General features: G+C 41.4%; 1 protein-coding gene across 12 annotated transcripts in view; it reads right to left on the reverse strand.

Annotated features, from left to right (window-relative positions):
* The window catches only part of LOC121674672, a 300378-nt gene that overhangs the window by 148443 nt on the left and 125266 nt on the right, over positions 1 to 26669 (reverse strand). For 6 of the 12 annotated variants that reach the window (XR_006019763.1, XR_006019759.1, XM_042049184.1 and 3 more), the window contains one exon: positions 17093 to 17206. Coding sequence is in view for 5 of the 12 variants with exons in the window: in XM_042049184.1 (XP_041905118.1) it covers positions 17093 to 17206 (114 nt within the window). In the remaining 7 variants the exon portion in view is untranslated. Of the gene's footprint in view, positions 1 to 15027; positions 15965 to 17092; positions 17207 to 22756; positions 22956 to 26669 lie in introns of those variants that run through there. The other 6 variants (XR_006019761.1, XR_006019762.1, XR_006019758.1 and 3 more) reach the window with 3 other exon arrangements.

A 26669-nucleotide genomic window follows, 5' to 3' on the forward strand; every position in this document is an offset into this window, starting at 1 on the left:
ATCAGTCTCGTCCTACATGCATAAATCTACCTTTACAATTTCTGGAAAACACTGATAAACACTGCTTAGGAGACAAGAAATGTACAAAGAAAGAAAAGGAATGAATTTACATGGGAATTTACTGTGTCTGCAGGTCATACAAATGAACCCAATTTTTTCCCACAATTAAATCTATGGTGTTATCAAGACAATCAGTTTATTTTAAGACTGTCAACCCAATATATAAATTTCCTTTTGTGCTTGAAATGCCTTTATAAGATAAGATAGCTTTTGTTTAAACTGCTATTTTCAGCCTTTGCTTTGAGGGTTTTGAATATACACAGTGAAGTAACTTGAGATTTCCTACCCTGTTTTAAAATGTGTTTCTTCTGTCTGTTTGTATTTTGTAATTTCCTGTCAAATAACCTCACCATAACTAACTTTCCTTGCTCCAACCTACTATTTTTTTTTTAAAGCCATTGCCACTTCCTGAGGATGGTAATAAAACACTGATTACATTCGGCTGTTATCTGCCTTTTCTTCCCCTGCTTCCCCCTCTCCCACTCCCTTTGTCAAAGCCAGCACTCAGGTTTCAGCTCTTCATGGCCTGAGAAAGGCACATAACTGGGAGAGGAAGCAAATCAGACTGCAGGAATCCAGATTCATTAGAGTTTATTGGGTCAATCACGAGCTGGAGCAGAGCCAGACAATTAGGCTGTGCAGCCCCTGAAGTCTGGATGCACGGCTCTCCTGCCAGAGCCAAGCGCGCTCTGCAGCAGGGCACACGTCGGCGGCACCGTGCCTGGCTGTCTGCTGCGGCCGTGCAGGGGGAAAGAGGGAAAGGAAAGCAGTAGCACCTTGCTGCTTCAAATCAGTTACCACTAACTGGAGAAAAAGCCAATTTCTTCCTCATTAAGCATGAAGCTGCTGATATTTCCAATTCAGTCACTCATTTTTGCCAATCCCTACCAAAAATCCAGTCTGTTAAAATACCACCATACAGAGCCTATAGACTATTCAACTTCATCTGAAATTCTTTAACCTCTTCTACTTGTCTTCAACTGCACATTTCTGTTTCAGCCAAGCTTAGTTTCCACTTACATTTCTCTCTCTAACTCTGTTCCCCCTTCTCACTACCCACAAGAAGTCAGCCCTACCTATTTCAGCAGTTCTTTTCCTCCTTTCCCTTGTCTGTAAACTTGTTGCAAGCACAGCTAAAGCCACTGCGCTCGCTTCCTCTTCCAACTCTCTACTGGATCATGTCCAGCCCAGTTTCCGCTGTTTCCCTCTGAATGAAAGTGCTTTCACCACAGTAATTCATGATCTCTTCCTGGGCAAATCTCAAGGATCTCCCTCCCACATGGCCCTTCTGGTTCTTTTGACATTGCTGATCATCATCCTTGCTCTGACGTCTCATCCTCACTGAGGTTTCAGTTCAGTCTCTATCTTTCCTGTCAATGATACTTCTCTGTTCTGGGCAGCCCGCTACATTGATGGACACTTCTGAAAGCTCTGCCACTGCCACAATACTCTTCCCAGTTTAACACAGTTTAGGGATCTCATTAGCCCTCACCTCTGCACCGATGGTTCAGATTCCATTTAAAGATTCCCAAAGCAGCCTAAGGTGGTCTGGAAGGAATAGGAGAGGGGCATAGGCCAGAAGTCTTAGATCAAATTGAGAAGCTTAGGAAACCCTGTTGTCAGACACACCTTTTCCCCTTCCAAGACACCTCCTTTGCACTTAAACACATGCATCATTTTACCTCCCAAATTTTCAAACTCTACATTTTGCCACAAACATAAATTAACTTGCCCTAACACTAAATGCCTTCCCTATAAAACTTCCTCCTCTCCCTACAACTGATGCCACCTCAGGGAGTTGCTTACAACAGCAAATTTAACGTCACTTGTGATATTTCATTCTCTTCTTCTGAGTATCAAGTTCAGTCGTACCCTTTCAGTCACTTTCTTTCAGTCTCAGCAGCTTAAAGCTCTCACTCCGTAGTTTATTCTAACCAGTCTGACAGCATTCTCCCCTTGAGTGTCCCAAAAATGCCACTGCCTTCTGACAGGGCAGAAAAGGTACAACAGCTGAAGTCATGTTCCCATCTCTGTTCAGTCAGGAAACCTTCAAGTAAACTCTTCAGTTTCCTAACATGGCATCACATTTAATGTTCTTTTCACACCCTCTTCTTCAACTTGTTCCTGAAGTTTACATACTTTAAGCATTCCTGAATTGACACAATGATACTCAGGAGCTACAGTGCCAAGCAGTGCAACACCACAAAACTACTCCTGTTCCAGACAGCTGGCACAATTGAGCATAAGGCATAGAGCCCGCAGGTGAATAGCAGGTGTTGAAGGATCTGCTAAAAATCCTTGCACTCACACCTTTAATTTCTGAGTGTGCACTTACAAAGTTTATCTATTTCTACACAATTCAGGAGCACTGCCATGTTCAAGCTTTGCTTCCATCACATTCAGATGTTTTTCTGCTGATGGTCACCATCTGGCTTTCTTCAGAGGGGTATGAGGTGGCGGTTGGCTTTTTCACACAGAGGCCACTTCTAAATCATGCTTAATCCCTGCATAGGCAGCAGCATTACGTAGTAGTCCTCTTCCTATTTGAAAGTTATTTATATGCTTCAATGTCCTTTTTCTTTGTGTCTAAATATCACTTGTTAGCTTCCATTCAGCCTGAGTTCTGGCAACTCTAACTTTTACCCTTTTCTGACAACTTCTTCTCCTTCCTTGGGACACAAAATTCAGACTGCTGAAGTACTTGCAAAAGCTCCCAATTTTTGCACTATTCAGGTCCATGAGTTCTCAGTGCAGCCAACCTGCATTTCTAGCAGTTTAGCAAACTCACATTTGCTATCTCTCAAAGACAAATTTTAATTAAGGACAAACTTTTAATCCTCCCTTCATTTTAATTAAATTGATTCCTGATCACTCGATCTTAAGTTACTTCCCAAGTCTAGCTCTTCTATGATCTCATTATTGGCTGCTAAAACCAGAACAGATACTCCTTTATTCACTATGTCCTTTCTTGTTATGTTTGTGGGGAGGGGAGAAGGTGATTTGGGGTTTTTTTAATGATCTTTCACACTGTTACACTCATGGACAGTCTACTACCTTCTCTTTCTGTTCTTCCTGAACACAGCAAGTACTATATTTCCAGCAAGATTATTATTCTGCTATGCACCTACTGTTCTCTACAATATTTGTCTTCACAGGTAGTTTAGACTCCCCTTCCCTAATGACCTGGTATTTAAGTACAAACCTTTCCCTTGTTTCTAACTGACCACAACCAATCACCTTGTCAAGTTAAGCACAAACCTTTCATTAAGTGACCCGATGATCCAATTAAGATCACTATTATTTCTATCACTTTTTCTTATACTCTTCTTCCATTATCCATTAGTGTGTCTTCTCCCTTTTTCACTTCCTGCACACTAAAGCCAAGCACGAATATCATATGACCATCTTCAGACGCTGTCCCATAATTTCTTGACATATTCAACTGCTGTAACAGCCTCAGCAAAAAATACTGTCACTCCACACAGTGACACAGACCATCCCTTAAGAAATATTCTAATTTCTTGAATGCAACCCAGAAGAAACACAGGCCAAGCTTTCCCCCCATCTGCCAATCTCACTTACAGGCCTTCTCTAGGAACTGGGAGAATTCTGATCACCAGAATGCAGATTTTCTGTGGAAATCACGGCAAAAGTGTAACTGAGGAGGGATCTATATATCTTGATGCATTTTTCCTAATAAAGAGCAAAACCACTGAAGTTCCACTTTAAATTGTAGCAAAAAACTGAGGGAGGAAGGCACCATGGGCTGACGGAGAGCAAGAGTCAGTCTCCAAAAATTGTACAAATTACAGAGAGAATAGAGGCAGAATATTAGACGCTTCTAAAATAAAGTTCATTTTTGTTTAAGACAGTGCAAAGTATAGGGAAATCTAGAGTAAAAATAATAAAGGCAATATGGCTGCAAGACTTTTTGTAGAAGCAGTCTAAAGGGACAGTAACAGGATGAAAGAGTACATGCTAAAACCAGAAAAAAAAATAAAGAAAAAAATAAGGCAGAGAGGGTGAATCGTAAGGTGAAGAGAGATGGGGCAAGAGCTTTAGCAGTTTCTTCTTAAGTCCACAAGAACCCAAAAACACCAGATAACTTTTTTTGTGAGAGAAGGTAAAAGAAAAGTCAAACTGAAGGTGGTGTTGGTCAGAATTCTGATCTGTAACCTAAGTATTAAAAAAATGGTGAAATCACCACTAGGAAACACCACATCTTTTTCTTAGAAAGGACTCATGTACAACACATCTGAATCATCAGAACAGAAGGTACAGAGAGTAAAGGGAAACCTGCAGAATTATTCCTACACTGAAAGCCATGTGTAGAATATCCTCACAGACATACAGAGTGATAGAAGGAAACAAGTCGTAAAAGTGTAGGGAAAATAAGCCCGCTTTAAGAATGAAAAGCATGGTGACTGCTGAAAGTGACTAAGAGATTCTCAGTAGTCCTTAAATAATGAATTAAGCATTCACATATCCACTTACATGATTTTTGTTTCCAAATCAGCAGCATGCCACAACTTATGCTGACATTCTACATAACAGGTCTGACCATTCAAAACCTTCGATGCTTGTTTCTGTCATGCTTCAATTCCACGAAGTTACACTGGTTTTTCAATATAAAGTGCATAGTCTCTGCTTACACTGCATCCCAATACCTGTGGACTCTGTCCAACTGAGTTCCCTATAGGGACACAGCTGCTGAATATTTCTTATGTTTACCATTGGAACAAGTTTGTGTAATACCAGTTAGGGGGATATTTACCAACAGTATAAACATGCAGAGGGATTCAGCACTTGTAGTCTGTAATGAAGCACAATGTATCACAGCAGAGACATCGGCCCAGTGACTAACTCCACTTGAAGAAAGACTGAACAATTTAACTTATTTCTAAAGATGAAACCTCTGTAATTCCCAGTAGAGTAAGTCTATGGGGTTTAATAAGTTCTCAAAAAAAAGCCGTAGATTATTTCACATCACCAGCTGTCAGCCAATAGCCTGGATAATGAAAATCCACAGTTTCCTGGCTTCCTGCACAGCTCCTTGCAGGCTTCAGAGTAACTGTTTCTCTCATTTGCCTACACTCGCTATGATTTCCTTTCTCTTTACTTCAAGAATTTGGGGTTTTTTTACTACATCTGTAGGAGATGACAAGAGGGATTAACACTACCAGAGATGTTGCATATGACCTCTTCTTTTATGGGCACCATTTGTCACAGAGGCTCATTAGACTTGTGTTTCCTAAACTTACTTCAGTCAAGGAATGAACTTTTAAGATGGATGAACACTCACAGCATAGCTGCTTTAAACAAAACCACCCCAGTTTGTAAATAAGAAGTGATTAGAGAAATTCGCTGCAGAAATCAGTCACATTAATCAGCTGGTCGTAAAGTAGATTGATGTGCACCAACCAGAGCTGTCTAAACAATTTTGTTAACCTTTAGCAAAAATGTGAAGGAATATGCTGCAAAATGGTTCAGCCTTAAATGAATAGGACATGCCTCTTTTAGGAGAAGAGTTAAGTTCCAAGATTATTATTTTGTTCAGATTTCCCCAGAACACTTGGCCCAAAAAGAATAATTTACAGTTACAGCACTCTTTTCCACAAGTTCATTCCAGGTTGCGAAGAGCAACGGCCCATGGCAGGACAGGGAGTGTTTATTCCAAGGCCAGTTGCTGCTGAGGACTTGTGGCAGGAGACTGATGCTCAGTCAATGTACAAAGAAAAATGAAACACCAGAAAGTCTCTAAGAATTTCCTCCAGCAGTGCTTTACCTCCTATGTTGTAGCTAATTTTATTTTTTTTCTCAGCCAAAATCTCAGTGGAATTGCAGAATAATCTGTGAAATCAGTGCCGATAATAGTCCAGGGAAGGATGGGATGGTTCAACACCTGCAGCAGTGGCCATGCACACCTGAAGATAATGAATCTGAACACAAAACACCCTCCCTTCCCCCAAGACAAACTTAAAAATAACACTTAAATATATTCCTCCATTTTTTTGAGGAAGCATTTGATTCATATTTCCAGGTTTTCTTCCACAACCACCGGAAATAGAAAACTGATTTAAAAGGTGAGGAACAACAGAAGAGAAATCTAAGTCTTCTAAGTAGTTTTCTTCCAAGAGATACATGTTCCAGAGGAACACCAAAGTAGGCATTGAGAATATCACTCTCACATCAATCACAGTATGTCTCAAAATACCTGGAAGCCAACATTTTCAGAAGAAAACCGTACAAGAGTGATCTTGGCCTGTCTTTAATTTTTCCCACACTAAAAACAGTAGCCAATAAAGGCCTATTATTACGGGTGCAGGTTGCTAGACAGAAGCACTAGAACTTCCAAAGCAGGATGTACATGTTACATGATGTGGGAAATTTAGACAAAGTTAAGGAATTACCTTTTAATTTTTTTTATATGCATCTACTTCCAATAGTTATCAAACTCTGTTTACACAGGTAGGCCAAAATTAAGTTTGGAGTCAAAGTCTCAGTAAGTTTGATTCAGATTTTAGAGAGTTACAAGCTAGAAGGTGTCTGATAACACCACTCTTCTGTTACAATCGCATCTCTCACTTATACTCAGCAGGGATATTTGTTTAAGCAACAAAAGAATTTGGTATCAATCCCTCTTGCTGAGTAAGCTGCACTTGATCTGCACAGCCAATGAATAATAAATCAATGCAAATTACACCACTTTATCACTAACAACCATTTTCTGGTCAGCTACACCACAGAATACAGTCTCTCCCACAGGAGACAAATAACCCCCAGTGTCTTAAAATAGGAGTTATTTATAGCCTGCAGGGAAACAATTGTGCTCTAATATATAATTTGCACCACTGTTTTTTATTTCCAGCGAATTTGGCCCTTGAAATCTTCAGCTACAATGAAGGCACAAGCTGCTTTCATCATTAGTGCATCACGCTGCAGATTATTTTAATTGATATTTGAACATTCAGATGTTAGGCAGTTCCCCATGCACCACAAGTGCCACCTTACACTTGATAACTGGTCACTCATACACTGTTTCTTAACCATCTGTAGCTTTTCTGGGTAACAGTTTTTGATAGAGATTGCAGCTGGCTTAAGGTAGGAACTATCAAAGATAAAATAAAGTTCCATGTCCAGATGGCAGAAAACTTGAGAGAATAAGGTTTATAACTCACTCTCTATTAGTGCAGTAGAAAGCCATTTTTCTTCCAAAAGATGGATGAGTTCAGCCCCCCAGAGGTGTCAGCAGCTGCACAGATTTGGAGAAAGAGGCCTCGAGGGCACATTGAGGCCAGTCAGGGCCTCACCTTTTGGCAAGAAGATGGATGCTCTTTGTGTAGCACCATTTTCACAAGCATCTATCTAGAGCTCATCACTGAGCACTAGAGAAAAACATCACATCAGTGCAAGCCAAAGCTAACTTCACCTATTCAAAACACATGAGCATGGAACAATACAACACACTACCAAAAATTCATGCAAATCATCCACAGTTCTCTTACCCACAAAGGTTCAGTTCTGATGCATAAGCTTCAACCTGAAGGAAAAATTCTCTCCTCATGCTTATATTAACAACAGGCAGCTTTGATGGCACATCCAACAGCAGTTCTCTACTGAAGTCAGGGACCAACCTTCTGGACATGAACACAAAGATGCAACACTTTGGATGCCATTCCGTGAATAAGCCTGTCCCAGGTAATGGCACATGAAGCTTTGTGAATGTTTGAGCCACACTAAGGGCACCAAGCATGGTGACAGCATGCACAGAAAACCTGTGGCACAGAGGGAAGTGATGGGGGAAAGATGCCTCTGAGCCCGGCAGCACCCACCCAGCTCTCCCACTTCAGGGAAACCCCAGCACCCACTAGGCTGGACAACAAAGCCAGCTCTCCAACAGCACCGCCAGCACACCCAGGTCCATCCTGGCTGCAGTGCATGGGCGGCCACAGCAGCCACTGGGAGACCTGCCCATTGTGCCTCCCACACCACTCCAAACTGAGCCAGCGTCAGCTGAGGTCTGAGGTTATCAGGGCAGAGATCTCTGCAAATAAAGAAATACAAACTATGGGTGTCTGTTCTGACTCTTCTCTCTTTGTGACCAAGAAGCTTCTTTCAGGGCTGTCTTGACTTGCCCCGGAGGCTTCCCAGAGAGCTGTATAATAAAGATGATTGAAATGCAGACTATGTCAACAGACACTTCCTTTGAGAGAGGTAAACAGGAGGACAGCACCTTGTTCATCAAAAACAACCAGACATACCTATAGGGCATGCAGAGCCAGCCAAGATCCTTTGGGGCTTTCTCTTTCCTCTTAAGAAGAAAACAGTTATTAAGTATTTTTTCCCAAATTTAATATTAAAAGAAAATGCTGGCAACACCCATGGTGATGTTATGTCAGCTGCTTATGTCAGGTCAAATACAGTGCGACAGGAAGCAGGGGCTCCACATGAATACTATCCCATCAACTCGGTGCCATTCTGCTCCTCCCTCCCAAACGCAGACTGCTAAACTGTGCTCGACGTCCAGACCCACAGCTTTCTGCCCAGCCTGCCCAAGAGAAAAGCATCCTCCTAGAAGGAAAAGATAATTACATGCCAGATGGCACTTCTTTTGCAAGCTCCCATATGACCAAGTCCTCCCATCCCAGAAAGGAAAGCAACCAGACATTCTTCCTCGGTCTAGAGGCAGAGGTGGAAACAGCACAGTGTAGGACAGCAAATAAATATCTTCAGCCATCCAGCTCATAAAAGCAAGCAGAAGACAGCAACCTGGCATACCATGACAGCCAAAGTAAATTAACACAGTGAATGAGAAGGTAAAAATCAGAACCTGTTCAGAAAACTATTCACTTTCCAAGTTTCTATTTCTCTAGTTTTAAGATATGCAAATCTATTCTCTAATGCCCTTATTAAAATGCATATTTCTTAATCTTGCTGTCCTTGTTATCCTAGTTCACAGTTTTTCCCTACTGTGTCAGATGAATAGAAGCAATGCACCAGGGCAAAGGCAGCAGCAAGGCTGTTTTGAGCCTTGTCAAGCACCTTTTCCCATGGGAGCCTAGTGGATAGCAGGATATGACTAGAACCTCTCTCAGGACAAGGCAGATCTTAATTCCTCCAATATACAGCATTAGTGATATTTTCTCTTCAGCTATTTAGTAATTTTCCTGGTACAAAGCACCATAGGCGGTGCCTTCGTAACATGAATGGGACACAGGGGCTGGGCTGCTGTAGCCATCTACATGAGAGCCCTTGTTTGTACCCACTGGCTTCTCTGTGCCTCTCCTCCCACCACCAGGAAGTCTTGACATGACCAAAATTTACAGCAGTTCTAACACTCCATGCTAACTGCAAATTTTAATTAGAGAATTTGCCTCTGGTGTAATGCAGCAATAAGGAGAAAATGGGTGTCTCTGCTTTCTTCCGAGGATCTCTGTATGCAGGCAGGTGTGGACAGACCTGAGCTTGCTCTGCCTGTGCTCCAAGCTGGCTCCCAGTTGAAAGCTGTGTAGGCACAGCACGCAGTGCACAAGCAATTAGGCCCTGCACTCAACACACCTCAGCTTGCCTAGATGACTGCTAACAGAAATGAGAATTGTGCCCCTGTAGCAAAGGAATAAAAAAAAAAAAAAAAAACAAAACCCACACTTTTTCTTTACACCCAACACTTGTTCATACTTGCCCTAACAAGCTTGCCAGTATTGTCCTTGTCTTCTCATAGGTGTATGCTTTTAGAGGGTTTTCTCGACTTGACGTTCATTATATTTAGGTCATTTGCAAGTATAAAGCTATCATCTGCACAGAGATGACAGCATATATAACACAAGTAATATTCAGAGAGGATAAACCACAGAGGGTAGTGGATTATAACAAGGAACCAGTGAAGCCTGGATGACCCTTATCAGGGTGAGCCACCTCTTGCTAACACCTCTAAATTATGGTCTACCACTTCTGTTTTACTCCGGCTATTTTAAAAAAAGAATCACAGAAGAATAGCAAAAACCAGCAGAAGCATCTATTCTTTTTATTAGGAGGTTTACCAAGTGCCTAACCAGTCAACAATCATGCCACTAAGACAACACAATAAAATTGAAGTTATTTTTTGAAAACTAGAAATTTTAAATACTGAGCAGCCTGTACTTCTGTTGTCTGCCACTGATCTTCTTGTAACTCCTGTTCGGATGATGTTACTGCAAAAAAGAAAAGGTTAGGAACAGCAGGGTTCTTCTTAAGAGTGGACTACGCAAAACTGGCTTCTCCCTAGCACCCCAGAACCACGTGAAGGCACCCATCTCCAGGCAGGATGACAGACTTTTCTCCTTGCTGTTGTTTCACTAGCTGAGCAGGTGCCAGGTGATTTCCAGCTCTAGCCTGGGGGTAAGTAGCCTTCTCTGCCCCTCCCTCAGCTTTCCTACCCTGCCAGGCTAGTCTTCCCAGCAAGGGAGCTACCTAGTGGGAGCTACTGACTCGAACCTCCAGCACGATCCTGCAAGTCCTTCCTCATCATCATCCCCACTTCCCATCTTTGCAGCAGGAGGTTTGTGGAACTGCTTTGGAAGGCAGACTAGTCCCAGAGGCAGCCCAGCTGGAAGATGCCCTCCACTCTCAATGAGGGTATTTGGTTGAGCAACACAACTTTGCTTTTATATTTGATTTCTGGACTCCACCTGTACTGCAGAACATTAGAGAACTGCCTTTGATCTCTCTTCAGTTTCCTATTTTCAGGCTCAAGTTTAGCAAATATTATCCCTTAATACATGGCACCAACTCATGGTTCCGAGCCATCATTACTGGTAGAGAGGAAAAGCACCAGAGACAAATAGATAAACTTCAGAGAGGAAGAACATGTATTATTTCAGTAAATTCATCAGGTAATATTAATAAATTCAGGAAAACCCCAGATTTTTTTTTTAAAAAAAAAGGAGAAAAAAAATCTCTTTAACTTATGGCAAAGCCAAGAGAACGTAAGTCCTGAATACCTTTTCCTCTCTTTCCCTTGGCAGCAAGACTGAGATAGGGCAGGTCAAGCAACAACGTAACAACTTTGCATGCTGTCAGGCTGCTATTCAAAAAACAAGACAGAATATGAATGTAACCCGATTTCAAGTGGATCTGGGAGAGCCTTAATGCCTTAGTTTGTATGCTGGCTTTGTAATTACCAAGATCTTAGACCAGCCCTTGTTTCTGAGTACTGGCCTAGATTAGCAAGTCACCTGAAAGTTTGCAGTAGGAAAACCATATGGATATATTCCTGTAGCTACATGTGTACAGTAATTATGGCATAGGTAAGCAATAACACATGCCCACGGCGTCATATGTGGTGAGGCACGAGGCTTACGTGCATATCTTATTATGACTTCAGACTTCAAAGTACCTTATTGCTCAAACAAAATTGGTAGCCTACTTCCTTGTAAAATACACATAAGGGTCTATTGCCATAAAACACTTACAGGTGTTGATATAACAGAAGATTTAAAGTGTGGGTACCAGAACTGTGAAAGGGGGAAGGAGCATCTTAAAATATTTCCCTGTATTGTTTTACAGGGAATGCACTTTAAAGTAGCGGCCAAAACAAAGCATCGCTTAACTTTAAAAACTGCCAGTTTCATGCCAATGCCTGAAATCTGGTTGCTTTGCAGGCACTTAGAAGCTTATGTTCCCCTCTGAGAAACCTGTTTTATCTAATACATCATCTACTTGATTGGTTTCAGACCTCTAATCAATCAAAAAATCCCATCACAATCATGTGATCAGCAGCTGACATTTGTGCATGACAATTTATGAAAAAAAACCCAATAATAACTGTTTCCCTTTTACATGGCTTTTTCAAAATAGCACCACACTTTACAAAAGTACATTTTTATGAAGACTGGTCTCTAAGTGAATAGCACCAACTTCAAAGCTAATGTTTCTGCAAGGGCTGTTGCAACATTCTAGTTCTTAAACGATCTCCAAGGCTGCAGAGTGACCTAGGAGGCAGCCATAATGAGACACAGACAGTGAATAAAACACTGATTTAATTATGTTGTTTGATATATGATGATCTCATCCACTGCTGTTTATACTACTATAGTGCTTGAAATACTCTATCGACATATGGGAAGGCACAGGCTCCAGCCTGAAGAGCTTACAGTCTCCAAGACAGAAACCAGATGAAGGGTGTTCTCTTCCTGTAGCTTACAGCAGGTTTTGAAGCTTTGCTCATTTCCATCAGGTCTCAAATGTGCAGTGAATGCTGGAAGCAGGTTGCTGAGCCAGCTTGCTGGACAAAATGTCCACTCCTTTGATTACAGAAGAGATTTCTGATATGTGAAAGTCTATGCTCTCTTGTACAATAAACAGTGGCAAGAAGAAAACATTGGTGAGAAGGAGGTAAGTTTCAGCTGTTTACAACATTTCCACCAAATTCCTTGAGTTATGGAGATACCCTGTGCCTCAGCAGGAGCTTTGACCCACTGTTACCTTCTGCTACAAAAAAGAAGAGTGGGGGAAGAAATCAGTACAACCTGATAGATCTTCCACCAAGGCAACTGTACTGTAACCATCTCCTTCCAGAAAATTAACTGTCAAGGCTCAGACATTGGTTAAATATACATGTATGTCTTATTTCGCACTCCTGATTAAGATTCCCTGAAATATATGCAGTAAAGTAACTCTTTATGGTGTTAATGCCATGAAAATCTCCGTGAGGAAATGAGTAGTTCTGTATTCAGTGCACCATCTGCCAACCATGCAGTAAATAAAGCCATACAAGAAATGGTGAGAAACAAAACATCAACAACCTACCCACTCATTAAGCATTAGCCATGCTGTGTGCTGAACAATGTGCAGGCCTTGGGGGGTGGTGGAGGGGGGGAAGCACGCAATCCTCTAATTAAAGGCAATCAAAATGAATATTTACCAAGGGGATGAATGAGAAGCTTTAACTGTAGAATTTTTTAGCCTCCAATTGCTTGGGTTTGCAAGTTCAGCCCTTGAAGTTCAGCCCTGTTCAGTAATCTAAACGCCTAACTTAAGGCATTATTTATCTTATTTCTGTATAGAAGGAAACCCACAAAACACGTGTGGCTGACACACATTTACCTTTATTAGGTACACACACACCTACAAGGACCATTGCTTTCACTGTCTCCTATCATGGATGCCAGACAAAAAGACAGGTTAGAGTAGAGATACCCCAGTTCAATTTTGTTTTAAGGTCATTCTGGAATAGCAACAGGAACTCAGTACATCCTCTCTCTTACAGTGAGCTTTCTCTGCAACACTAGATTAAAAAACTTCTATTTAAAATGGAATCCAAGGAGTCCTTCTAGCAAGGATAAAAGATCCAAAGAGTTTAAATTAAATACAATATTAGCAAAGAAAAATGTGCATATATATACTCACATGTATTTGAAAACCTTCCAAATGGTACACAGAACTTAACCAATGAGAAAACATTTGTCCAGCACAGCTGAAAAATAGCTGAGAGACAGTAACGTGTTTTCATTTTCTTTTCAAACTCCGGTACAAATTCAGCTAATATCACTTTGTATGATCTCATACTGGGATAGAAGCCAAAAGTTTCACTTGAAATCTTTGCAGTTATCAGATCTGGAAAACTTTTCAATCACTTAAGTTTGAGAAACATTAAAAAAAGAAAAAAAAAATTCAGAGATAAAAGACCAGGGGCTTGAAACATTTATCACTTCATCATACTCCTCCATTTGATGCTAGGTCAGCATACAGATACAATAAAATGTCTGCTTTACCTATATTTTGAGTTGTTTTGAAAAAATAAAATAAAATTGATGAATAGACACTGTTAGAAACAGAGTAACAAGGCCAGGCAATTCATATGGAGGACAAGCTCCTTAGCGAGCATGTTCAGGAGTAAAAAGCTCCCAGGCATAAATGGAAGTTTCCAATACTTTATTCCAGCAGTGGAAAACTGCAAACACACAGCCACGTTGCTTTGGTGTCAGCCTCGCAAGCAAGCCCCAGCCCTGCCAAACAGTGGGAACGGCCATGGGGCAGTACATACAGGGTAAGTGTGATGCTCCCAGAAAGGTCAGGATTGCTACAGCTGGACCTGCTCTGCCCTCCGCTTTCCACGGCACTGGGGATCCCAGGCCTGCCCGTACTACAGCTTGGTCAGCACCACCTCCCTTTTACTGCTACCAGCGGCCTGGGAAACCAAGACAAGCTCATAAAGCCTCAGACTGACCCAGAGGTTGAAAGAGGAAGACAATGGGATGTCCAGGAGAAGAGTGCCCTGTTGGAAGCAAGTGCTATCAACATATTTTAACGATTGCTAAAATAGGAGTTTCCCAGCTCCATATGACACCGTGTAGGGACCGAATGAGGAAAGATGAGGGTACTCTTCTGGCATGTCTCTGACACCTCCAGTCTCCTCCTGATAAAACAAATATACCACAAACACCTTGCAAGCACAACTGTAGCTGAAGAAAAAGCAGACACAAGGTAGAAGTTAATACAACCACAAGCACAGACCAGCCCCTACCTTGCCAAGCTTATCACCTTTTTGAGAGAATATTCCAATTTATGAGCTATTAGATCAGCTTCAGACCTGCTCTGGTTTCAGGCAGGAGTCACATCTTGCCAAGTGACAGCCACCCTACCCACTACAGGACAAAGGGTACTCATGCAAAGCCCAAATCTTTAAAACATTCACAACCATTTTAATCTTACCATCAAGCAGTGAATATTCAGGCCAGCATATAGCTAGACTTCCTTAGGACAAACTTCAAAATAAAGTTTTAAAACACTGGCTTTGTCTAAGCAAGTCAGTATATGAAAGATAGGGAAAGAAAGAACATCTTTTCAGAAAGCACCACAAGACACTCAGATGTGGGTCTGTAGGCTGATGGTTACCCCAGGCTGCGTCACCATATGCAGCCCCCTCTTCAAAAAATAGAAAATACAAGAAGTACTATCAAAAAGTTTCTATTGCTCTCCCACACTTACATTAAAGCATTCCTTGTGCATGCAAGCAAATATAGTGAGATTTCTCCACTTCCTTGATGAGAAAAGTAATTTTTCTTTCCCTCCAATAAGAGCTGCCATTTACATCATACTGGTAAAAAAAAAAAAAAGAAAAACAAGAAAGCTGGAAATTGAATCTTACCACTGTGTATTTCCTGATTAAGATCCCTGCTCTCCCATTACTTTCCAAAACTTTGCTTCAAAACACTTGTTTTCTCATTATTGCCCGCACATTTCTCACCCCTTTGGTCTTTTCTTTTATTCAGAAAGGCCTGATTTCTGGTTCCCTGAATTTTTCACCTCTCTCTCTCAACAGCTGCAGGGAAGACTCCTTCATACTCAGTTTCAAATACAGCCCACCAAGAAACATCTCTGGAGGAAAAAATGTGTTTGGCGTAGATGGCTGAACAGAGAATTTCCCACCCACTTCACTCTCCACTGCATCCTGTCACCCCACTCTCTGTTCTGGAGAGGCCACACAAGTTACTACTCCCATTTGTTTTCCTCCTTCACCCACTGAGCTCCAGATGCTTTCGATGCACCACTGACACCCTCTTTGCTCTGCTGCCTACCCTTTTACCCCCTCCAAGTGCTGGGCTACTCCTGAACCTTGCTGCAGCCTGCTCCTCTCCAGCATACACTTGCACCTGCTGCTGATTTCCACTTCAGGCAAAGCCTCAGCCACTGTCCCTCACACCTTCAACCCAATAATATCACTGCCTTTTCTCCCTACACCACCCAAGGCATGTCCTTTGACTTCAGGGCTGTAGGCAGCATGGCATCATCTTGGTTCTGGCCCTCTGAAGCTGAGTGCTGTCCAGACAGACCTATTGCTTTTAGGTGTTGCCTGCTCCCATGTACAAAAGACTCAGATGGTCATCCAAAGCTGCTCTGGATGGTGCAGCCTCCATTTTCAGCCCTGCACACAAATTTAGACAAAATTAATCTAAGCTAGATTCCATAATTATGATGTTTAAACTAATACAATAATTCTGCTGTCACTCTGCAAGTGTTAGGGCTCATTTTTACTAGTTCTTAAATATTTCTTGTATCACAGATTGGTGAAAGAGCTGCCTGGTCATCAACACTTGCAATGGAAAACTCATCCTGTTATGCACTGCTCAGCACTGGTACATTCACAGGACCAATGGTCTTGTGTGTATGGGTGCAGAAGTGAGAACCCCCTGCCAAAAGCCAGGGCTTAAACACCATGTGCTTTTCTAACAAGACTTGGATCTTTTCACTTTGAACAGGTTGTACTAAGAAACACAGATCTTATTCATTGGTCACTATGTGAAGGTGACATATGCTAGGTGCTCACTAAGTTGAAAGCAATTAGAATGTCAGGACGTAAATTCCACAGAAAGGTCATGTGCCCTTTTCTAATGATGGCCCCACATATCTACAGGCAGAGCCAGAGAAAGACAACCCAAAGTGAAGTCCCATTTATCCTCCTACAAGGTTTCACCTTGGAGTTTCTTTCCTCCCCTCCACGGGCAGAGATATAGCAAGGGAGGGAGGCAGGAAGACACACAAGCTGCATTTGCAGCCACCAGAACTAACATACCAGCTGCACTCTAACAGGCTTCAGGAGCAGCCCAGGTGTGATATGGGCATTTCCGCTGCTGTTACAGACCTCTCTGTTTCACTAACAAATACATGCAGGGGTCTAATAAAGTTCAACCTTGCACTTTTCTCCAGTAACAGCCTCACTGAGAATCAGTTCAAGAAAAGCTAAATTTATTTTGTCAGTTTAAATTTCTTTGACATTGGACTAAAAGCTTTCAAATACAGAACATTTACGTCAGAGAATTGGTGGGGGCGGGAGGGGGGATGAGATTTACAGAAAACTCACACTATTTTTTTAATGGAAACCCTCTTATTACTAAACAGCACATTCTGAAGGCTGATGTTTGCAATTAGGAGGTGCATCTGTAGTATCTGAAATTTCTTCCATTCTTACATACAGCCAGCTGAATTGTATCTTCCTGTTTTGACTAAAAAGTAAGGACTGAGTTAATTATAAACTATTTCATCATTCACTCACCCGTCCTTCCCGGAGCAGGAAGAAGGGGAGTTCAGAATTTTCCAAGTAAGCCTTTCAATCCCATTCACACCTACTTCAGAAGTGTAAATCCTCACGTTTCTCTGTGACTCCAGCCTGAAATAAAGAAAAATAGGACACAAGCACTTAGTAACTTTATGCTATGCACTAATAAAAAATTAAATTATAATAATAGGTGCTTTAAAACAATTTGTTCCCACTATATTATGTCTTACAGATACTCAAGTCAAAGACATTGCTCTAATTCAAGGTCGAATAACTGTAAGATGACAGAAAACACAATCCTTTTACACAACTACATAGTCTTATATTTCAGGACTTTTCCTGTTCAGTTACAATAAATCCCACTTAGGCACTGCAAGCTCTTCAGTCGCTGGACGAAGTCCAAAATTTCAGTCAGGATGCTTCCTCACTAAAAATTTTCTTGAACAGGAACATAGCCTGGAATGTGGTCTTAAAACACAGCCTTGAGAAATAAAATTTATTGAACATTCATGCTACAGAAAGGAAGCTGGATTGTGTCAGCAGAAGACAAATCCACTCTCAGACACCTATCTTCTTGTTCTCTGCATTTACTAGCTTCCAGTGTTCATCTACTTATCTTCCCAAACCATGTCTAAATGCAGAACAAAGATGCTGGGCAGCAGCAGTGGATGATGTCCCTGAAACACTCCCAGCACACCTTCACATTGTGCCCTCTCCTAATCCCCAAGGCACACACAGGAACTGCTGCCCATCTCGGAAACATGGGCTACAGCAGGATAGAGACTGCAGTTGCAAGAGCCAAAAGGTAAGATCAAGACTTAAACTCTACTAAGTAAACAGTAATAAAAGATTCAACACAGTAGCTAAAATTAGGTACAAAAACCTCCATATCTGTACATCACTCATGCAAGTACATTCTCATGAAAATATGTTTTCATGCCATTTATTTCTTATTCCTACATTTATAATTCATTTTTATGCAGCAATATTATACATTATACAGTTTTCTCAATTACATCGTGTGCATTTGTGTGTGCATGTGTATAACCTTGAAAGAAAAATCAACCTAAGCAGGCATTCCAGTCTGAAATCAGAAAGTTTTAAAGTGCATGTCCGTAACACTGAACCATGCAGCATGAACTGAAGACACTAAGGCCTGGCAAATTTGTGGCATCCAAGCATTCAACCCTGTGAACAGCATTAGAGATTCTTCCAATGCTCAGAAAGTCAAACAAAAGCTGACTTTTGCAAAACATTCTGAAAGTCCTGAGAAGGATAAAAGACATTTTGTCAGTGATAAACTTTTGTTATATCTAAGAGTGCTAAGTGCACCTTCACTTTTTTTAATGGTATTTCTTCCACACATGCTGGAAACAAGTCCAGAATAACTGCACAGGGCTCAGAGAGCTTTGTCTTTGCAGACTTCTGGTGGTTCTGTTTACACCTGGAGCAGACACAGCATCTACAAACACAAATTACAAACTTCTCTAATTCCATGTGATTAAACATAATTTGCTGCATTCAGTTACCTTGCTCAGGAATGTACAGTGCATGAAACTAGTGATGGAGAAAAGACCACTGAACTTCATAACTGGAAAGTCCTACCTTCAAAATGCACAGCCTCATGTTTTCTAACTTAAATAATTAAAACTGCAAAAACAAAAGATACCTGTGGAAGCCCCTGACGGATGGAAATTACACTAGTTTGGACCCCTCTGGCAGTGACAGAAAAAATGAAAATCCTAATTGGATTGATTAATCGAATGTAGCATCATAAAAAAACATTGCTCAGATCCTTAACTTTAGCAACTGGATCATTTTTTGAGGACCATGATGAAGTCATGAGCTTCCCCAGCTCAATTAGGCAGGCTCGTGATTTGAAGACTTACATATGAAGCAAAGTATGGTCTGTAAATGTTCATGACTCACTCCTCATGTACTTTGTGTTGACTGCAAAGAACATTTCAAAGCCCAGCTGTCACCACTATCTATGATAACTTCTTCAAACACGGAGACACACACCTTGAAATCTGCTGACAGCTGGAGTGAACAAAGAAAGACAGAAGGTTCAGACAGCTCTAGAAAAAAACCCTTGAAATGTATGCTTTGTTGCTCAAGAGTTTAACAAAAAAAAAAAAAAAAAGATGGGCCTCAAAACAGAGATGAGTTCTTTAATGAGCAGACCTTGAGGTTCCTTCTCAAGCTTGGGTGCACTGAAACCAAAGGGCATCTGGATTTCTTGAACTGGCTCTTAATTGAGACAGCACACTACAGGTATTTGCCTCATTTTTCTGCAAGTGAACATGCACACACAAATCAACCATATTACATTCCCTTTATCATAATCTCTGCAAAAGAAGAATTTTGTTATTTTTAACATATTCAAAACAATACCATCTTTATTGAAGATTGAAGATGGCCAGATAGAATGATTGCTTTATTTTTTTTATGCAACCATGTGCCTGTATTTCATGAGGACCTAACTGAATAATTAAATCAAGATACATGGCTGAGATACTGAAGAGTAAATTGCTTTCCCTGTGTAAGTTATACTCTCCAAGCCACCAATAGCATGTATCTTTTAATACTTTAATCCATAAGGGGAAAAAACTTCAGAATACTCACAGAAGCTCAATCCTTCTTTTCAAAACCCTGCCAAAGTCATCTGAAACACATATGCCAAACATATATAGCAAAGAAAAACGCTGGGCCTTCGTAGCACTTGGGAAAACATGAGGGAAGAGAGGAGGAGTCAAACCAATCAAATAAAACACAACGGAATAAATCGGGCCGCTTAAATACATATGTCCATACATCTTCCTCCACAGGATCTTCCTAGAAAACATTCACCCGAGACCGTGTGTACGCACACATGGGTGTGCACCTGGGAAGGCATGGGATACAGCCCTGTCTAAACAGACCCAGCCATCGATCACACCATTAGCCAGGCAAGATGGCGAAATTCCCCTTTTTCCCTGTTTGTAATGCAAGGAAATCGTAGAAAGTAAGGAATCTGCCCACCCCAGGCCTGCAGTTGACAGGCAGCCTTCTGTTAGGGTTATGTGGAATGGCTTCACACATGATGGAGACGGGAGTGCCTGCACAGGGGAACCTCCACCATGGCCCCTCTGCCTTGGCACCACATTTGACAGGGCATGCAGGGCTGCACACGAAGGGTCAGTCAGAGCCAGGCACATGCCAGGGTGCACCGAATCAGTTCAAATGCCCAAGAGAAGCAACTTCAGATGCAGAAAGTCAGCAAATGCCAATTGCTTTTTAACACAACACTTGCAGAAACACCCACGTGCACACACGCACACACACACACACACACAAGGGGGGGGAAGGGGAGGTGCAGAGCACCATCTCTGCTTTAAAAACACTGTGAACTAGAGTAAGTTACAGATCAACTGATTGTGATGTTTTCCTGGAAATGTAAATATACTTCTAAAAAAATCCATCTTGATGTTCTTCCCTCCTCCAAAAAGTGCTATGCCTGCCCCCACAACCAGAAGGTTTCCCGAAAGATTACTTTTCCAATCATCGCTATCACTAACGATCTTTTGACTGCTATTTTAACCGATTAAATCATATCACTTAGTCAACACAATGTTGATATGACCTAGAGTTTGGCTGCATTTATTCCAAGGATATTATCAGAGAAGTGAAAAATTGAGCCTTAGAACCTTAGAAAAATAATGAATACTTACTTATACCTATCTCAAGACTGTCCAGTGCAGTCACAGCTTCGTTTTGTGGGGGCAGGGAGGGAGGTTTTGGGGCTTGCTTTCTTAATAAAGACCATAAATAATGTGACCCACAGGGACCTCAGGAGAGAAGATAGTCTGAATCCCCTGTCCCAGCTCACCATCAAGAAACACAGTAGGGTAGAAGGCAAACCCTACAACTGGGTCACATCAATACAAAGCCCACACATGCCATGACAGTCACCCCCAGTGCCCTATTTCATACTGTGACCCCTATCATCCCCCACTGGTATGGAACAGGGGGAGGAACAGCAGCAGCAGGAATCCCTTCATCCCCCATTACAGAGAAAAAGTAGCATCAAGATAACATTGTTTTGCCATCTCCCATAAGAGCAAAGAATCGTACATAGAATCACACACAGAATATGCTGAGTTGGAAGGGACCCACAAGCATCGTTGAGTCCAACTCCAGACCCTGCACAGCACCATCCCAAAGAGTCAGAGCATGTGCCTGAGAGCATTGTCCAATCACTTCTTGATCTCTGGTAGGCTTGGTGCTGTGACCACTCCCCTGGCCTGTTAGGTATGCCCTTGGCTCAGAGCACAGCATAAAACCAGGGGTCAGGATGAGTGAGATAGCTCAAGGGCCCACAAGGATGTGCCTGGGTAGGGGCTGCCCCAGGCAAAGTGCCAAGAAAACAGGGCTGCAAGAAACTCCTCTCCTGGGCCATAGCTGGAGGACCTGGTCTAGGGCTCAGTGCAAAGTTCAGGTTAGAGATAGAGCCAGGCTGAGAGAAAAATACAAGTGTGGGGGCTCAAGTGATTCACAGCTGCAGGACCTCTCTCCCACTGAACTCATCTGCATGCGGGTGAGATGAAAGCTGTAATCTGCCCCTCACAGCTGCCACTGTAGGCTGTAAATACCTTCAGGCAGACATCATAAACTTCATTACACCTGGCTAGCCTCAGGTTTTTAGTACAGCATCCCAAAACATTACTTGCTCCTGCTCCTCACTTTCAAAGGGGAAAATACATATATATATTCCAACAACATTTCATAACTTCCAGAAATGCATTCCTGCAGACGTGCTGTACCCTAATCTAGCCTTTCAAAGCTGCTGAGAGAGCTGAGGCAGGCACCCAGGGGCCCTGTCTGCCAGACTACCCCCCTGGGGCTCTCTCCCCACCCTGCTCTGGGGCCTCTATATCCTGTGGTCAGCATTGCTCTGTCCCACTTGCTCAACTCCACTGCTGCAGGAGGAGCTCTGTTTCTCCTGGGCTTCTCCATGGGAAGCTTATGGCTAAAAGGAAGGCATGCATGCCCAGCTGCTCACTCTTCTTAGGCCTGTTATGCAGTTATAATAAGGACATACCTTGGGTTACTGCCACTTCATTGCTGGTCACAGCCCTGAATTGCCATTCCAACCTCTTTGGCTGGATTAACAAAAACTTTACATTACGTAGCTTTTCATCAGAATCAACTTAAAATGGAAAAAGGTGCTCTATTTTCCTCTTTTTTTTCTTGATAGGGAGGTTGTTATTTTTTAAATAAATCTACAATATGCATAGAAACACACACATTCTTTGGAAAATTAACTGTAAAGCTGGTCATTAACTGTAAAACAAGCCTGACATCTAAAATTTTGCTTAAATTTTAAAAAGACTGAAAAAAATATTTTAAATATATCTCCACATGAAAGCTAACCAAGAGTAGTAAGTAACCAAGTCACTAAATCCAGCAGAATAGAAATCCGTGAGTAGAACTCAGGAGATTGCTCCTTTCAAATTAAAAACTAGCACTTCCATGTTTGGGGAAGAGTTGCACACCTCCACAACTTGCCAGCTAAATGTCTGTTGTGGTATTAGCTCTGTTTTTACATTTTTTATATCCTAGGTATAATGTGAATAACAACTATCTATGAGCATGGGGTTAATAAAGGAAATAATATTTTACCTTTGCTGATGACAGCAAAAGACATCCAACAATGTCTGCACTCTTAAATCTTTATGCACTCTTAAATGCCTTATTCTATCAAATTGTAGTTCAACCATGACTCTGAGCAGAGGCCAGTGAAGTATCCCGCTTCAAAGTGTTCAGAGAAGGGGCCTTGTAAATAATATACATAATTTTATCTTTTGCATTCATTTTTAACCCTGAAAGAAAATGCAAGCAAAAAATTAATTATTAAAATAATCTATTGCATTCTTGCAGTTTTCATTCTTTAAAAAAATATTAATTATGTGCACCAAGGAATATAAGGAGCATAGAAACAAAACTACAGTGCATCAGCTTTCAGGTTTCCAGACGTTATCAGTGGTCAGATTTCAAAAAGGAAACAGCTTCCTCTGTTTCCACAGCTTCCATTTAGCTATAAACTTTCCTTCTAAAAGTAATTTATTCTGGCAACAATTAGTCCATTACTCACAGCCCTCAAAAAAAATTAGCAACTACTCAGAAGTAAGCTAAAATGATGAGCTTAATTGCAACTCATTTGGGGGAGAAGAATAAATCTGGCTTATCTTCAACTATCATTCTTTTAAAAGATAAAGTATAAAAATCCTTAAAATGTTGTGAACTCAGGAAGAGACCATCAGTTTCAGAAGAAATAATAACGCTTGTGTAAAAGCTTTTACCATAGCCAACCTAATACACAGAGTAGGATTCAACAACACACAATTAGGAATATACATTTTGACACTTTTAAGGAAGCTGCCCTGCATAACTCAAAACTTCTTATCCAATGTTTATTCAGTAGATCATTTATGTATAATATTTGATATCAAATATTCAGTAAAGTCTCAGGATACTAAGACTCCAGCCTTGGGCACTGTAAACTTAAAAACTAAGTAAATTTAATTTTCCTCCCATTGAAAACCATGACAATTGAAGCAAATTCTCTACAGTGCCTCTTGCAATACTTAACATACCAAATTCTTCTTAACCTATGTCATCCTGAATCTCACCTTCTGCCATAAGTTACATAGCTAGAATAGAAATTGCCAGAGATAAAATCTTGCAGCCTTCATCTGCCAAGAGCTTTGTAACTTCTAAGACTGGACCAGACACTGTATTATTACCAAAAGGGACACTATTTCAATCTTTATTATTTTTCAGCAGAAAAACAGTTAAAATAGAATACCAAATACTAAATACCAAGCATTTCTGTCCCAGAATTCAACACTACACAGATGAAAGGGACAGTTTACGCTCCTCTGACCCGTAGCAAAAGAAATCAAGCCTTGCATTCAGATCATGCTTGGAAATTTTCTCTGGTATTATTACAACAATATATTTCTGTGTAACTCCTTTCCCAGCTCTGGCTGGTATTTTCTGACAGGAATCTCACCCATCAGAAAAAAAAACTCATCAGCTGAAAAAAATGTTTTATGAAAACATAACAGATTCAAAGAGATTATGAGGAAACACATACCCTAAATGCTCTGATTCCCACTGGTTTTCCTGGCTCTCCAAAGCAGGCTGGGGCATGGCCTGGGCAGAACACAGCTGAGGGGATTTAGAGACAGCTACCCCCAGTTTGCAAGAAGCAATGTCCTTCAGACATGGACCACGTGCCAAGCAGTTTGTTTCATCAAAGGTGGCCTGGGCAGCAGCAGCAGTACAGCAGGCATCCATCTTTCTGTGGTGCACCAAAACCTCCAATGCCCACAAATGGAGGGGTGGAGAAGTGTTTGCAGTTCTGCATGGAGCAGGTTAGAAGTCAGCATTGAACATGACTTGCTTTTTGAGTGGGCAGTGAGTCAGCTCCAGCACTGCCAGCAGGTGCATGAGCCCGGCACTGCCTCTGAGCTGTGGTACAGTCGCACTTTGGGGACCTGAGCTGGTATTTCTATCTTACACTACATAAAAACACTGATTTGCTCCGAGATGGCTCAGCCAGCTCTGAAGCAAGGTGGTCCTGGAGACACAGGTCCTAAACTCTCCATAAACCCTTCCTTGCAAAAAAAGAAAAAGCTATTCCAACCACCAAGGCAGGAACAGCCAGTTCCGATGCTTTTGCTTATCGGTCAGTGGTTTAGGGAGAAAAGGAAGATAAAGATACAAGGAGGGGGATGGAGGGGGGAAAGAGGTTTTTTTAGCAGGCCCAGTGTTAGGTCATCCTGAGTTCAGATTTCAAAAAAAAATCATGATGGCACGTTGCCAAGATGACCAATATTTCTGAAGGAGTTGCTTTTGAAATTATTCTAATAAAACAGACTTAAAAGCATGTCTATATTCAGTATTGGTGCTGGCTCTTGATATTAAAACCTTATCTCTCCTCCTCCCTTCCTGACCCACCATTAAATACAATTAACTCCACTTTCTTTCCAATGCCTTCTGCTTTCTTGGCAAAGACCAGGCTGCAAAGCCTATCAGAAAGCAGAGAATGGAGGCAGGAAGGATGAAACACAGTGGGAGAGCTGTGCCCAAAGCTGATGATCTGAACACAATTCAGCTTACAGTTAATTCTCAGCAGGATTTTTGTAATGTCCTTTATCACCTATGAAGCCATTTCCTCATTATTCATTATCATTACACATAGCAAGACAAGGAAAGATGTTTCTGCACAAAATGGAAAACCATTAGCATAGAATCACAAATCACAAAGGCTCAATGAATTTTAGAAAAGTAACCAATTCTTGCTTCTGTTCACTAGGGAAAAGTAGTAATACTACATCCCACTGAGGTATCTCTAGCAAAACCCCTGAACATTCTGTGCAAAACTTCCTCTGGACTTGTCAGAGCTCCTCTCAGAGGGAAATCAAGAAGTCCCATCCAGTCTGCACCCTCCAGTTCTCACTCTTGTGTCACACAGAGCACATGTTTATGCTGTTTGCCCTGTTACATTTTAATATGGGAAAGTCATCTACAAAGAATAAGAGAAAACAGTGTAATACACATTTCAACTTCGCTCCTTCCTGGAATCCACTGCTAATGTATTTCAGCCACAAAGTGTACCAAAAACATTTAGCTTATTGGTATTTTTTCAAGTCATGTATAGTAGAACGATTCTTAGTCAAGAGTCATAGAGATCTTCTATAGCACTCATTTCTACTAATGCATGAGGGAAAACTTGTTTTCACCATCACAGACAAGAAATCTGCCTCAGTAGATAAAGACAACTAACTCATGAAGCCAAGAGTCAAAAATATTTCAGAGGCAACCACAGGTCAACATGACATTTCCTTTATCTGATCTTGGATTGTGCTTGCATATGGCAAAAGGAAAAACATGCTGATAACATTTGTGGTGTTTTAGTACTGAAATTGAGTTTGTGTGCACCTGTGAGAAAGCACAGGCAGATTGCAAACCATTACCTGCCTTTGGCAACTGAAGGAATTTACTTTTTCAGTGAATGGAAGTCTGAAAGGAACTACTTCCACAGAGAATACTAGAAGCTCACTAAGTCACAGGTATGCTGGAAAGGCAATATGCAAGAAATTAGGCTTTTTGTATTCCTACAAAATAACATTTTGAGCTTCGGGGACAAAGCCAAACTCCTGCATACTAATGTCAACACAAAGACAATTTACCTACACATAAGTAACAACCTCATTGCAAAACCTGGCCATTAAACTTCATCCCTTCTTCTAATCCCCTGTACTATGCACTTTTTGCAACTGACTGTTCCTTCTTATTTGACCTGTTTAACCTCACTGTTTAATCTTTCTACTCCCAGACCACTTTTGCCGCTCTCTCAGCTCACAGAGAGCTTCCATTAGAGCTCTCCTCAGCCTGGAGGAATGTTAATTGTTGTACAAATCACCCTGTAAAAGTGAGTATCATAAAAAAGAGCTGAGCAACAGAAACTCAACCACTAGTCCAACGCATTCAGCTCTGTTTCCGTCATTCAAAAAAATATGAAGAC

Source organism: Corvus kubaryi, unplaced genomic scaffold (genome assembly GCF_017639235.1).
Source record: "Corvus kubaryi isolate FWS band 111438036 unplaced genomic scaffold, C.kubaryi_AGA036_p1.0 69, whole genome shotgun sequence".
NCBI lineage: Eukaryota > Metazoa > Chordata > Aves > Passeriformes > Corvidae > Corvus > Corvus kubaryi.